This window comes from Saccoglossus kowalevskii, chromosome 1 (assembly GCF_978046115.1).
Source record: "Saccoglossus kowalevskii chromosome 1, keSacKowa6.1, whole genome shotgun sequence".
Classification (NCBI taxonomy): domain Eukaryota; kingdom Metazoa; phylum Hemichordata; class Enteropneusta; family Harrimaniidae; genus Saccoglossus; species Saccoglossus kowalevskii.
This window is the reverse complement of record NC_140641.1, coordinates 36,553,984-36,567,897: the sequence shown is the minus strand read 5'-3', so window position 1 is coordinate 36,567,897 and position 13,914 is coordinate 36,553,984. Positions and strand designations below refer to the sequence as shown.

Sequence of the window (13,914 nt, the reverse complement as noted above, 5' to 3'; positions counted from 1 at the left end):
TGGTTATATCCCTCAAGCTTGCAATGCTATCATAACACGGAAGGACTGAATATTGTTGTATAGGTATATGCATACCACCACTTACTTACATCATAAAGCTGATACACCCCATGATGGTACCTGTTTCATAACAATGGACATGCAGGCTAGCAGTTACTGACTAAAAGTTACTCTTAGAATAATTACTGATGGAGAACAACTTCAATTAAAACACATAAAATGTGAAAATTGAACTGGAACATATGCAGTTCAATAATCATATAAGATCAATACGTGTCACATGTCTTGTCGATTTGTATAAGTTCTCATTATAACATTATTCCCGCTCTAGCATTATTTCAATTATACAAGGCATAACGTGTAACTATGAAACGATGGTGAAACGATCACTGTTCGATATGATCTGTAGTGCAATTTGATTTTCTGCTTTTGTTAATAGGTAACGACCCAATACAGTCTTTTTGAGATACAGCAACACAAGCACGAGTTAACGATTTCTTTCCGCGATATTGATGAAACTAGCAAGGGCTGAATAATTTTTCATTATGTCTATTCGATACAAGTATTCGACTCAATTCGTCAAATACAAGAACATCAACACCATCGTCTCCGGTGTCCCACCTGATATTGTTGTCAGTTAATCTATACAAAGAGATTCTCAAGTTAAAAACAAGAATTTGTTTAGCTATTAACTTTTTCTCATTTTAACTATTAACCTCGTCCACTAGTAACGTTTTCTTCCAAATGCAGTTTCCCCTCTTCAAACAGAATATAACGATCAATGTAGAATAACGTTTAATGGCAATATTATCAACGCTCATTTATGTAATTAATTGTACATCCTGTATTTTATCACCAGAAATCCAAACTCCAATAGTTCAACTGAGTAGCAATGAGGAAGGAGATCAGATGACTCTCATGGCTGGAGAAATGGTCTACTTCACATTGAGAATGATGATACCGATAGGGATATTTTCTTCGCATATCGTGTTTTTAGTTCCCGAAAATTCGACTTGTCCCATCTTACCGGTTATAGATGTGTCCACCAATATTGGTGTGAATATTGATACATCAACAGCGGCGGAGATAGTAGGTCCCATCTTTAACGATACTCAGAAAATCACGTTAGATTTCTTAAATTTAAATGTTATTGGCGGTGACGTGGACAACGTGCAGAATCGTTTAGATGTCATTGTCACGACTATTCTCGACGATCTCCCATGCTTGGAAAACGGCAGCATTATTTGGTTCAAGGCTGGTGTCCAGTATACGTACAATAATGGGGCGGATACAATATGGGTTGGGCAGTTAAGTCTAGACGCCTACGTGGGTTTACCAAGACTTCAGGTTGCCGCATCAGTGGATTTGACAGCGGCGGCAACAGCGGGGTAAGGGTTTGCCTGAGCGTTGGATATAATTTATATTTATATAATATATAATAATAATAATAATAATAATAATAATAATAATAATAATAATAATAATAATAATAATTGTCACAATAATTATTATAAAAATCATTATTAAACAATTATTTGCATAGGCTCCCAAAAAATGTCCTTTTAAAATAGCTATATTTAATATTTAGTTTAGTCAATATCTGTATCTATCCAAACTTTGTTTCATAATCTTATTAACTATTGTTGCATGATTCTATGAAAATGTCTGCGATTTATTGAGATTGATTGGTAAATCTTAAAATGATGTATGCCATAGCTTTCAGCTCATCTCGTGAAATTCACATCCTGTCCACATTACTAGTACTACAATTAACTTGAAATTCCATAGATGTAACATGTCACCGACACAATGTGACTACTTTGTGTTGGTTTCTGTACATGTGATATGTTACTAAGATGATATGTCAATCACTATGGGTAAGCATACCAATTGTGAAGTTGCTTAGTGGTACGGCTAGTTATGTAAATTTTCACAGATTCACAGGCACAATTAAAGTGCACATAGTATTAACATATAGATACATTTTGAATATGTAGATACATCTACATATTCCACAGTCACTTAAGAATATTACAAAATTGCCGTTAGTCAGCCATTGTGAATTGAACAGGGTAGCAAAACGATGAGCTTCAGCAGTATGTCTGGGCAATGTTTATCAGAAAAAGCCATATGTCAATTAGGCAAAGAATGTTTTCACAGAAAACCGTGCATAATGTTATGCTTTACACGATCTAATTGCATACATCGTTGTTTTTATTCAGGGACAATGTAACCATATCTACGTCCATATGTCATCGCAGCGATTCGACAGCCATGGCTTATGATGTTACAATAACGTCGATACTCAGTCCGTTCGTCAAGTTTTCAGCTGCCTCCGCTTCTTCCCCACACCTTAACACGCTGGAAGTAGACAAATCACGCGACACGCTTATACAATTCCAGGTAAAGTAGGGGATGATCGTATATGTTCGTGATCAATAACGTGTTATCACACAGGGTCCGGCAATGCAATATATGTCACATTCACAAGGGTTTCCAATTAGAAATATATGTTACGTACGTACGTACAGTATATTATTCAATCATTCTCAGTCATGTTATTGATAAATTAAAAATAAAAGTTTATCAATTTTCAGTAATTATATTCTGAGGCGCAAAAATGAATATCTTCACCACAAATTCGGTGTAAATTTGTATGGCAGATCTATTTAAATAGTTTTAAACTTTATTAGCACGTGTTCGCGTGATAGATAATTTAATTTCATCGTTCGATAATTATTCGTAACCACTACGATAAATAAAAGCCAACTAATGTTTTATTTCTTTAATAATTGATTGTGTCTCCGGTCTGTAACAAATTTCATTTGTTTATAAGCATACATAGGAAACCTGATATTGCACAAATATTACACATTTCGACACACGATACCAATTCAATTATAATAATAATACAAATATATTCTAATCTAAATCTGATATTTCCTTTCAATGCAGTTAGGTAATCTTGGTTTGTATAACAGAGAAGTGAAATTCCAAATTACTCTTTTAATCGATCCCGACAGCGATGACGTCATTGGAGTGCATGAATTTATTGGTATTATCCAGCTCCATTATCGTTCCAGAGAGGGCTCTCTGTTCACAGAATCCTTGATAAATGTGAATTTTTCTTACACAGTTATAGGTGAATATGTATAACTTTTTAAATGTTCGCATTTTTCATCTTCTTTCTCAATTATAAAAATTACAATAAAATAGTTAATTATACACATGAATTAATCGTATTGTGAAATAAATAAAATGATGACGTGGAGACTATCAAGGTATGACACAACATCTAGCGGACAACGTGGACGCATCCAGAGAGTGTATAGCCTTTATAACTCGTATATAATCAAATACAAAACTACAGAAAAACATGCATGAAGTAATTCCACACGAGGGCGCTGTTTAGTGACGCCACAAGTTCACTTGTATTATGGCCACTATGTCTGTATTTTAAACTATTTGATTGATGCGGTAATCACTTCTTATTGAAATGTGTGCCTCCCCCACTCATTCAAATAAGTACCAGTACGTTGGTTCGACCGAGTGTTACCGAGTCTTGGTGGAAGACCTGAATAAGTAAGAGTACTTCAACGCAGTATAGAGCTATAAAAAAGAAAGTCTAGTACAAAATCAAATCGTTCGATTTTTGCGGAGATCAAGCAGTAAACATAAAATCACCGATTCTTTCGTTTCCACAGCTGTGCAAGAAAATATCAGTTACTGCGATTGTAACAACGGTTCGTCCTCATTTGATGCGAATAACTGTGATTGTTGCAACCCCATGGAGTGCCAGTGTCATATACCCAACAATCAAAACCAGAGATGTGTCAGTTGTAATTTGATCACTCAACTCTGCCCATTGACAGGTAAGCAATTACGTCACAAAATTGAACACGTGGTTGTAAATTCAGATTGTTGATTTAATTCGAATTAGTCTTTTTAAGCAAACATGAACGTAAACTCATATCATACTTGTTTATATTCCAATGGCAGATTCATACGATCGTGGATATTTTGTAAACACTGAAAATGACGCGTTATTTGCCTGCAGCAGTTCAAAGTAAGTAAAACATATCAACAAATCGAACAGAGTCGATACAAATATTTGCATTAGCACTAACACATTATTTCCTATTTCATGTTCTAGGGATTCTTCGCCATACTGCTTTCAAATCTACAAGGTGAATTCAACAAACATTCACGGTGAGTGACACATTAAATCAAAACGTTTAATTAGATAAGATGACCTACGTCCTAGTTGATGAGGAACGATTATATACAGGCCCACCTATGACGTAAACCACATTGGCGGCTGCTGTGACCATTACCGTTTGAGGGTAACGGTAGGAAAATATGATTTGTTTTTTCTAATGTGTGATATACGGCCACGGCAGTCAATGTGGTTTGCAGCAAAGGTAGTCACCGTGTGTAACAACAAGGGTCGGTGTTTCGTCAGTCGCAATCATCGATGATGATAGTCACCTTGTGTCGTTCACAGCGTCTTGTCTTTTCGAGAGATTTAATATTTTATAAATAACGTGCAGCTAGACAGCCAGACGAGTTGACGATTTGAACGACTTTGCTTTCATTCATCTACGTCATTTTGACGTCACAAAAGCGCTTCGCCACTAGAGGGCGCGACTTATGGCGAAAGTGTATTGCTAAATGTGAAATAAACCATCTCCTAAAAAGCAGTCAAGATTATAATTTAGGCCTCCAGAAATAAGGAAAAATATTAACATATACTAGGATAATCGGGCATATTTCCCAATCCCAGTTTGCAAGTCATGGCTTACTAACATTATACTGGCTACTACATGACGTCATAATTTATAACCATTTTTTTAAAAAATATATCATACAAATGTTGTCATTAAAGCTTCAGGGATCATGTCAATCTCAAACATTCTCGGAATGGACGCGTCTACGAATACAGTTTATGCCATCAGCGGCGATAGTGGAGCGTATGTATTCAAAGAAGCCGGCAATCCCACGTGGTACTCTTTATCGGAGGCTGATTGGCTGAGTGCATCAAATGGATCGATGTTTGAATTTTATAGCAGGACCAATGATTCTCTTGAATTTATGAGTGATTTGGGGATATGGAAAGGTAACTAATAAGAAGTATTTTCACTTGATTGTTCATACCATTCAAGTTGTAGCTGTGTCGATTCAGTGTCAGGACGGTGGTCGTCGCGCGACATAAAGAACACCGTGGCGTTTAAAATACATTGTTTGTTTACATGAAATTCGAACACGCGCTTCGCGACGACCACCGCCCTTTAAAGCGACAATAGCTGTAACTATCGATCGTTTTCTCCGATTTTTATTTTTAATAAGTTAAACATTGTTACTGTGTCCTTAGCGCCAATTTGCAATGGCCATCTCCAAAATGTGGACAATGAAAACATAGCATATACGGTAAATACCGACGCTCTTCATTAAGGTAGTTCTTTACCATTACCATCACAGTAAATCATTCAAAAAATGTCATTCATATTTTACTTTTTTACGGATTTGACAACTGCTCATAAACAAAATGTACCGTTGTGTAGCCGATCGCGACGAATCCGGCGCCGATGCAATGTTTGGCGACCTTTCCACTGTTCCCACTTTTCAGGATTGTCTTCGGTATGTGGCCTAGTACTGAACAAAAACCTCAGCTGGTCAAACTTTTTATGTCGACTACCACTTAAATCGGTTACGACGCGTATTTGACGCAGGCACTGCAGTCTATTCCATGCGTCCGTTCCGTTGATGTACAGCACCATGACGGAGCCTGGGACGGTGTCTCCACCTCGGGCATGGGTCGGTCTGTGCAAAATAATGAAAACATTTCTGAAGTCTTACACCGTAAATACAGTTGGGGGGGGGGGGGGTACTTGGCTGCCGATATGGTGTAGGTGTGTAGCCCGCACTGTGAAAACCCAGAGCCCATTTTAGACCAATTTAATGTTTATCAAAAACATTTGGAAAATCCGGTAAATTACACAAAATGCAAAAAAAAAAAAAGTTCAAATACTATTTGAAAAAAATAAACCCCTTTTTAGACCCATACCCATTTGACAAACAGTCATTGTGGACCCCATTATAGACCAAACCCCTGAAATATGTGGATCCCATTTGAGACCAGATACAACAAAAAACCCAAAGGGATTATCCCCGGGGGTTAAAAGTTGAACTTTTTAAAATCTATGTTCACATTGTATTGAGAGCATATAGCTTGCACCAAGCACACGAATTTTACCGTACATTTCACGGTGACCGTATATCATAGCTGTGTTTCTTTAGTTTAGTTTAAAATGGGGAAACAAAATAATAAAATGAATTGGTCTAGTCAGTTGTATTTTAAGCTCCGAGGTAACAGATAGTAATTTGTCAGCTCAATCTCTGGCTGGAAAGTAAACTTCTACCGTACAATTTTATCCGTGATGCAGCTATAACGAGTATTTTGACTAGACAATGAATTGAAGAAAATATCTCATGTATTGCCAGAGATGGCGCACTAAATACACGTTGTCTATATACAATCTGCCAAATAATGTGTAAACAAAGAAAATAAAACATATTATTCCATATTACTCCGTTTTAAACCTCTAAATGCGAAAAACTGACGAGGGTGCTATTTTGTTTTAACCCAGGTGACAGCGTTGGGATTAAACTACAGGATGAGTATGTCACGTACTGGGATTCTGGATGTACCACGTGATTACCATACGAAGTACCAACACGATCGTACGCAATTGCACAAGTACAGTTTAACTTCACGACTTTTGACAAGAGTGAATACTAGTACATACATATCGGTGTCATTAGAACTATAATGATGTAACTGAGTAGGTCAAATATGGATTAACTGTCGAGTTGCAACTGCAAATGAGTCGGGTGTTCATGCAAATACAAACCCGTAAGATTAATTTACCAGAGATGTCGTCACTAAACACATGATTACATACGTCACGTAACGCTGTATTGTCGTCATTATTCAGGCGTTTATCAACCAATGCACGAAATCATGACATACATGTTAAACGTGTCTGTAATCCTTAGAACATTATAATGTTTTTAATTTATAAGGTGTATGTTTTATTATAATATGCATACCAACAGAAATAAACTCCAATCACCATGGATTGAAAGACAGCTTAGTAAATCACGTGGTTGGTTACTAACTTTGTTCATTGTACACAATTAAATTCTAATGCGTTACAATCTTTAAATTAAGCGACACAATTAATTGATTTCTAGTGACTTGTTCTTGGCAGTTCGCATAACTTCATGTAAAGGCTCACGGGTAGACGCTTGTTTGTAAACTACGACACGCTATGGCCGTATGTCGCTTGCGCAGGTGACGACTCTCCCGCTTTAATTTAGAGATCTTAATCTGAATGCGGTTGACATAATAATCACATGCACTATTGGTACCTCGTGATTACAGTTATAATAACGATTGTACCTGATTCAGATGTTGTGTTTATGCGAAACACGTAAATTGGTAAATTATTCTTTAATACAACAGTAGTACTAGTGACTAAGCCTGGAACCTAATACGGTGGTCGGAGAAACTCAGTCTGCAGTCCACGCCCACTCCAACACGCCCGCACTTGAAAATCTAACTATTGTATTCGCTTTGATTCAATATCAACGCAAATTTAATATTGTTATTTTCTATAAATTTTATTAAACAGCTTTTCAGAAAATTCCACTGATTTGTTAATAACAGCTATCTGCACTTTTTATGGAATATACTCATATTCATAATAATCGTAACTAAACTGGGACAATGAAACTTTTCGTGATCTACCGACCATGTATTTTCTTGCGTCATCAATTGCTGTACTAATGAGACAATTCTAATATTTTCTCACTCACCTACTCTCGTTAAACTAAAATTCAGCCACCCAATGCGCCAGCCAATATTATTCACAGCGGTGCCGGCGACTACACGTGATTCGATAACCTACCCACATCGATCAGACTCCCATACTCGACACCACAACCAACCAGACGAACCAATTCCCTGCCGACGATCAAGGACTCCAAAACAAACACAGCGAGGTTCTCAATTTCCTTCTCACGACGCGCTTGTTTCCTGCGTAATAGCGATATGTTTAATTGACAAGACTTAACCCAACGCTGTCAAAAGACAGCAGTTTGGATTCGTACCACAACGCTCGGGCATACATACTCAACCACAAGTCGACTGTATCTCCTATCCTCCGATTTGTATATGATGATCTCACTAGATTAACGGGGTCGAGATGGGAGTGCCTTATGTTCCAGCAATATAAGCGTTTGAACCATACTGAGATTTATTGCGTGCTTGTAAGATATCAACTATAGGTGTGCGTATTTCACGTCTTTAAGGTAAGCCTTTCACTTGTTATACATTCAGTAGTATTTACATATCCTCGCCTCAGCCTCAGTCTGCGCTTTAGCTCGAGCAACCTTTTGTTCACATCACGGCGAAAATAATAGTTTTCATTTGTAATCTTCTCTGCTGAACATACACCTCATTACCAAAACGAACAACATCTTAGAAAAAATGCATTGTAAAATACAGTACGTAGGCATTAAAATATCAATAAATGCATCGACGACTCTTACATTTGTTAGTTGTATTTGTATACTATGTAACCCATGTAACTCTGACAGAGAAACCTCGAACACTGAGTCGATTTTTCAGAAAGAAAATGCTCCAATGGATACCAACTGACAATCTCAACACATCCATTATAGACACTTCTATATATTTACAAATTTGACCACGTTCCATTATTCACTTCATTCTATATCCAGAAACAAGCGATAGAAATGTTTGGTCTACGAAACAGACCTATCACTTTTTTGTCATGATGAAAGTTTACTTACGTTTAGATCTTATTTATATCACTTTTTAATTTGTCGAAGCGCGACGATACAAGCACATTTCCAGGTTGGTTTTGTTCATATATAGACACAGAATCGCCACAATTACAATGTAACAACCTATTTTCTATGAAGTATGTTCCAGAGTAAAAGCTATAGAACGGGCATGCATTCAAATAATAATGTCAGGGAATGTTGCACAAAGAGACAGGAAACCACTCGACAAAACAAAACGGCGACAGTTTTAACAAATTCGATATTCAGACCTCGAAAATGTGCAATGGATCCTGCAGTCATAATATACAAAACCAGGCAGGGGGCGAGATATCTTGCTATGAGCTGACGATGTACTTATACAGGAATGTGATTTCTAAATGTACGTGAGAATCGTTATATCAATCGTTAGTCAACTTGAATTCACCCTTTTTCGACGTGACGTCTGACGTCATATCGCAGGTTGAAAAACAATTTGTGTGTTTGACGTTGTCCACAGTCATTTTGTTTGATTAACAGTTAATCCGGAATAAAATTGACCATCTCCCGACAAAATTGAGCTTGGCATCACAGTGCTACGTTTCATTTCCGCCACGTGCAGACAGGTCTGTGCGAAATTGCAGAATAGCGGGAGACCTCACCGACAGAGGCCAGCATTTGACGCACAATTTCGATCTCTGACGTCACAAGTTTGAGAAATGATCAAACCCAGCTGAATCGCGCGCGCTCCAGTTTGCAGGATTTCTAATTTTTGTCAACTTAGGGGGTAATTAGGGTTGCGACATCCCGCGGAGTGACACATTACGTACGGCATGTAATATTGTTGCACTTTGATATGGATACTATTTTAGGCCTTGGCACACCCACTGCATGCATTAACAATTAGAACGTACTTTCTCACGGTTTAGTCTATCTCACTTTTTTGTGGCGCTGCGCATGGAAAAATAACGTTGCATGTTTTATTTTTCCAAAGCGCTTCTGGATGGATGCCCTTAGACATATAGATTAGACGGGATGGTACATATAGCATATGACAACAACTAACACCATTATTACTCTATGTACCACGATTTATTGATATAATATAAAAAAAAAACGAAAACCGTTGATTAAGGACCAGAATGTCCGAAACGGCTAGCTATTTTGAATATTTGCAATGATTATCAAATACTAGTATTGCATACTATATTTCATATTTATTGGTCCGAGCAGTATTTAACTGTTGACGACGTATATAAGCCATGTTTTGCCGGATGGTGAAGTTAGTCGAAGTGTAGTAATAGTGGTTAACGGAACACTTGGACTGTTCATATCAACTCACAACTCACAATTTTATAATAACATTTTAGTTAGAGCACTATTTATTGCATATCATTGCGCGTTTTGAGAGGAAATTAACCGATCTTACCATACCAGGTCGACCCAATTGTTTTCGCACTGGCCGTGACAGAATAACGCACGCGCATATAACGTAAAACATGTCTTTTAGCTAGCATGTTATTTTAGCTAATTTAGCTAATCTATAATTTCGCTAATTCAAGATGCAGCTAATTTATATTTTCACAATGAGATAGTCGACACTTTAGCTAAATTAAGATTCTGTCAAATCATTCCAAAAGACAAATCCGCTAAAATTGCATGCAGCTATGTCAACGTGTTCTACAGTTTATCTCGATGTAAGCTTGGTACATTTTAGCTAATGACAAATAAATAAATACGGTTTAAACAACAATGTCAATAAATAACAACACATTTTGCTTATTTACTCTAAATAGTGTTACCCATAGTGTGTATGTCCGGGCTATCGTATTCCTGGACATTCCATTACTAATACATATCCTTCAAACTAATACCCCGTGGAATCCGCGGATAGGTATTTGCCTATAAGTATTGTTGTTAAAATCAACAATTAAAATCTCCACACTTGTGACAGCAGCCACACGGTGAACAAGTTAATGAAAATGTCACATGAATTTTAAAAGAATGTTTAGTTCTAACTGAAATCACATGTTTCGATACTCACTTACGTTGCGTGGGATTAGTAGAGTAGTGACATCTTTAGTTTAGAATGTACCAGAATAGAGTAGGTACAGAGTATTACGCGAACTATATAACATTTACAGGCAAATCATTTGTTAGTTTACCGGGCAATGAACCATTTTAAATTTACTCCCATAGAGACTTGCGTGCAAGTCACATATTTCGCTGCTCATTATTGACCCCCCCCCCTATCTAGCCTACATCCAAATATTATATTAGCATATTGTTTTCACTTACTGGTAGTGATGCTGTAATACTATTACATTCCTAGGAATGGAACACAAATTTTTGAAACTTTGTTGTACTATTCCTTGTGAATGACTGTATTCAATTCTTGGCGTACTAGTTTTTGAATCCTAAACCACATTTGCATGCATTTTATTCATATTCCAATCTAAAATAATATACAAGTTCGGCTACACCAATAATAATTGTTTTTGTAATGCATTATTCAATCACAGTTATTTAAGTTTGCGTCTATGATACAAACATTCACAACATTAAAAGTACCTTCCCATATAAACTCGTGCATTATTGTATTTAAATATGCTTGTATTTCCCCTGCATTAAAACACATTTTTAAGAAACTTTATTCTCGGTCACATCACTTTGACTTCGATCAAAACATTACTTTATTATAGTTTAATGTGAACAATTACTTTATTAATGTTTAATGTAAGCCAAGCCAGATGTTTATAGTCTAGATGAACACATTTCGAAACGAAACACAATTACACAGTTATGTAGCAATTATTGATCATTTCATATGAGGGCGCTATTCACCCTATAACAATCGAGATGCAACATTCCATTTCTTGGAAATCAGTCATATCGAAAAATCCAGTACCCTTGGCACTTTGGGTGCACCGCATTACAATGTTTCTTACCATACACATGTGTAGATGCAATAACCGTAGATAATACAAGAATGCCGTAGAAATGTTAGCCTATATTGTACTGTCGTGTGTATTATTGCTAGTTATAGTTTCTTTCTAGTAGAAAAGACTCACTGTCGCACAACACGTGGGAAAATTTCGATTAATTAAGTCACCATATACAGTAATCAGAAAAGCCTGGTTCGACTTTATTTTCTCTTTTATATCCATCGAACTTTATTTTTCTAATTTCTACAGGAAAAGGCATGGATGATTTACTACATAGACCATATATAATACTCCTGTTTGCTCTTCTTATTGTGGTATTCACACAAGATGTTGCCATGGAAACGAAGTGCATGAGATACTACTACACACAGAGCATCACTCACCCAAAGAAGAAATGTAATGACAAGGTAACCACTGAGAATATTCTACATATGTACTACTCCGAGTCCATGCCAAGTCTGACGTCAACATTAAGTATATTTTAATGGATGCTTGAGAATGGTGGTCAATTTTTTCAGTTTTGGAACTTATTGTCCCCACCTAAAACACAGGCTTAAAATAAGGCTAGCCAACGAGACGCAGATTTGACGATGGAATTGTCGTAGTGTGTCTAATTGTTTTGGGGCCTTGGGTTTTAATAAACGATAACTGACTCCATCTGTATATTATCAGTATGTTTATCGAGCGAGTGCGGGGTCGTTCCAAGAACGGGTTCAAACGGGTGCAACCAACGAGTGATATACCTTAATGTTCTTTTCATGACAAAACTTATTTCAAAGATCTAGAAATTTGGCCTGGAATGTAGACTTTTAGAAAGGGAAATTAAAAGCCGTTCATATCCTACCCTCTGGCTAGAGATTTTCCCAACTTCCATACGAGGCTTTTGATATTTTTGCTCACTCCCATCTTTTTGAAGGTCATGTTTCCTTCCACACGTTTCTTAGCACGTTTTTCCCTGCCCGCAAAATAATTCTTTGTTTTTTTCCATCTGCCCAGAAATTTGTATAAGATTGGCCTTTTTTTAAATGCAGGAACATACACGGATCCGAACAATTTTGTCTCACTAAATGGACAAAATGGTCACTCTAAAAACAATCCTAAACAATCTAGGAAAATTCTCTAACCCAAGATTTACAATGTAGCTCCCCTCAAACAAATCTCAAAATCGTTCCCTATACTGCAGAAATTGCACGCAATATTTCTTGTCTGGAGAGAATTGCAAAATTTCAACCCTGTAATCAAAGAATAGCAATAGTTCTCTCCTCAATAAATCTTCTTGGAATAGCTTTTTCAATGAATGGCTCCATTAACTGCACCTTTTCAAATTCGCACCTCGTGGAATGAGGTTACAACTACTAGTATTAGAATTTAATGTTCTGTCTATTGAACGTTCATTGTGTTCGCATGAAACTTGTTTGGAATTGTTATGAGATAAGATAAGATAAGATAAGATAAGATAAGATAAGATAAGATAAGATAAGATAAGATAAGATAAGATAAGATAAGATAAGATAAGATAAGATAATTTTCTGTGAATAGCTTCTTTCTTGCTTCTGTGTATTATTTACATTCTGTGATAAATGCAGTTCATCTTCTAATTAGTTGCAGTAATTAGATTTGTTTTCACGATACCATACACATTTTCTCCGCAGATTGTATTGATGTCTCGTTGCAGTGGAAGCTGTGAGGACACTTCATCCACCGACCCAGTTGTGACGTTTCGCGACGTTCTACGTCATCCTTTCAAATATAAATGCCAAAGTTGCCAAGACCAACAATCGAACATCAAAGCTGTGCGCCTGCGCTGTAGGAAGAACCAGTTCGCCTATGCAACATATAGATACATTCTCTCCTGCGGCTGTGCAGTATGTAAACCGTGACGCATAACTAAACAAAGCACAACCCAGCAATTTGTGTTCGAAGGTCTTCGTCACTTTTACTATCGTTCTGATTTTGCGACAATTTCTCTCGTTTGCATGGAAAGCTAATATTCAAACAGACAAAACTTGTCTTCACGGACATGTTGCGCCCTCTGGCAACTGTGAGTACTTAAGTGGGATAAATGGGTGAAAGGAGACCGTTCAAATAGCCACATATTATTTAAATCTGTGGTCAACTCACT

The 13,914-nt window shown here is 36.8% G+C and overlaps 2 protein-coding genes across 2 annotated transcripts; both read left to right on the top strand.

The window, feature by feature from the left end:
* The first annotated feature begins 927 nt into the window (after window positions 1–927).
* LOC102800601 (uncharacterized) lies at window positions 928–7,159 on the top strand. Its single transcript, XM_085501388.1, has 8 exons — window positions 928–1,388; window positions 2,223–2,403; window positions 2,956–3,142; window positions 3,705–3,872; window positions 4,000–4,066; window positions 4,154–4,209; window positions 4,886–5,116; window positions 6,648–7,159. The coding sequence occupies exons 1-8, from the start codon at window positions 931–933 to the stop codon at window positions 6,713–6,715; spliced, it is 1,416 nt and encodes a 471-aa protein (XP_085357514.1). The 5' UTR covers window positions 928–930; the 3' UTR covers window positions 6,716–7,159.
* Window positions 7,160–8,158: 999 nt separating this feature from the next.
* On the top strand, window positions 8,159–13,817 carry LOC146750874 (norrin-like). Its single transcript, XM_085495444.1, has 3 exons — window positions 8,159–8,373; window positions 12,042–12,199; window positions 13,445–13,817. The coding sequence occupies exons 2-3, from the start codon at window positions 12,050–12,052 to the stop codon at window positions 13,670–13,672; spliced, it is 378 nt and encodes a 125-aa protein (XP_085351570.1). The 5' UTR covers window positions 8,159–8,373; window positions 12,042–12,049; the 3' UTR covers window positions 13,673–13,817.
* Window positions 13,818–13,914: the final 97 nt, after the last annotated feature.

What these genes read in the sequence shown, in the direction of transcription:
- LOC102800601 (XM_085501388.1), top strand. Translation starts at nt 931, where the DNA reads ATGGTCTACTTCACATTGAGAATGATGATACCGATAGGGATATTTTCT. An exon ending in TTTTTCTTACACAGTTATAG is followed by an intron (nt 3,143 to 3,704) that starts GTGAATATGTAT and finishes TCGTTTCCACAG; the next exon opens with CTGTGCAAGAAAATATCAGT. An exon ending in TTTGCCTGCAGCAGTTCAAA is followed by an intron (nt 4,067 to 4,153) that starts GTAAGTAAAACA and finishes TTCATGTTCTAG; the next exon opens with GGATTCTTCGCCATACTGCT.
- LOC146750874 (XM_085495444.1), top strand. Translation starts at nt 12,050, where the DNA reads ATGGATGATTTACTACATAGACCATATATAATACTCCTGTTTGCTCTT. An exon ending in AGAAGAAATGTAATGACAAG is followed by an intron (nt 12,200 to 13,444) that starts GTAACCACTGAG and finishes TTTTCTCCGCAG; the next exon opens with ATTGTATTGATGTCTCGTTG.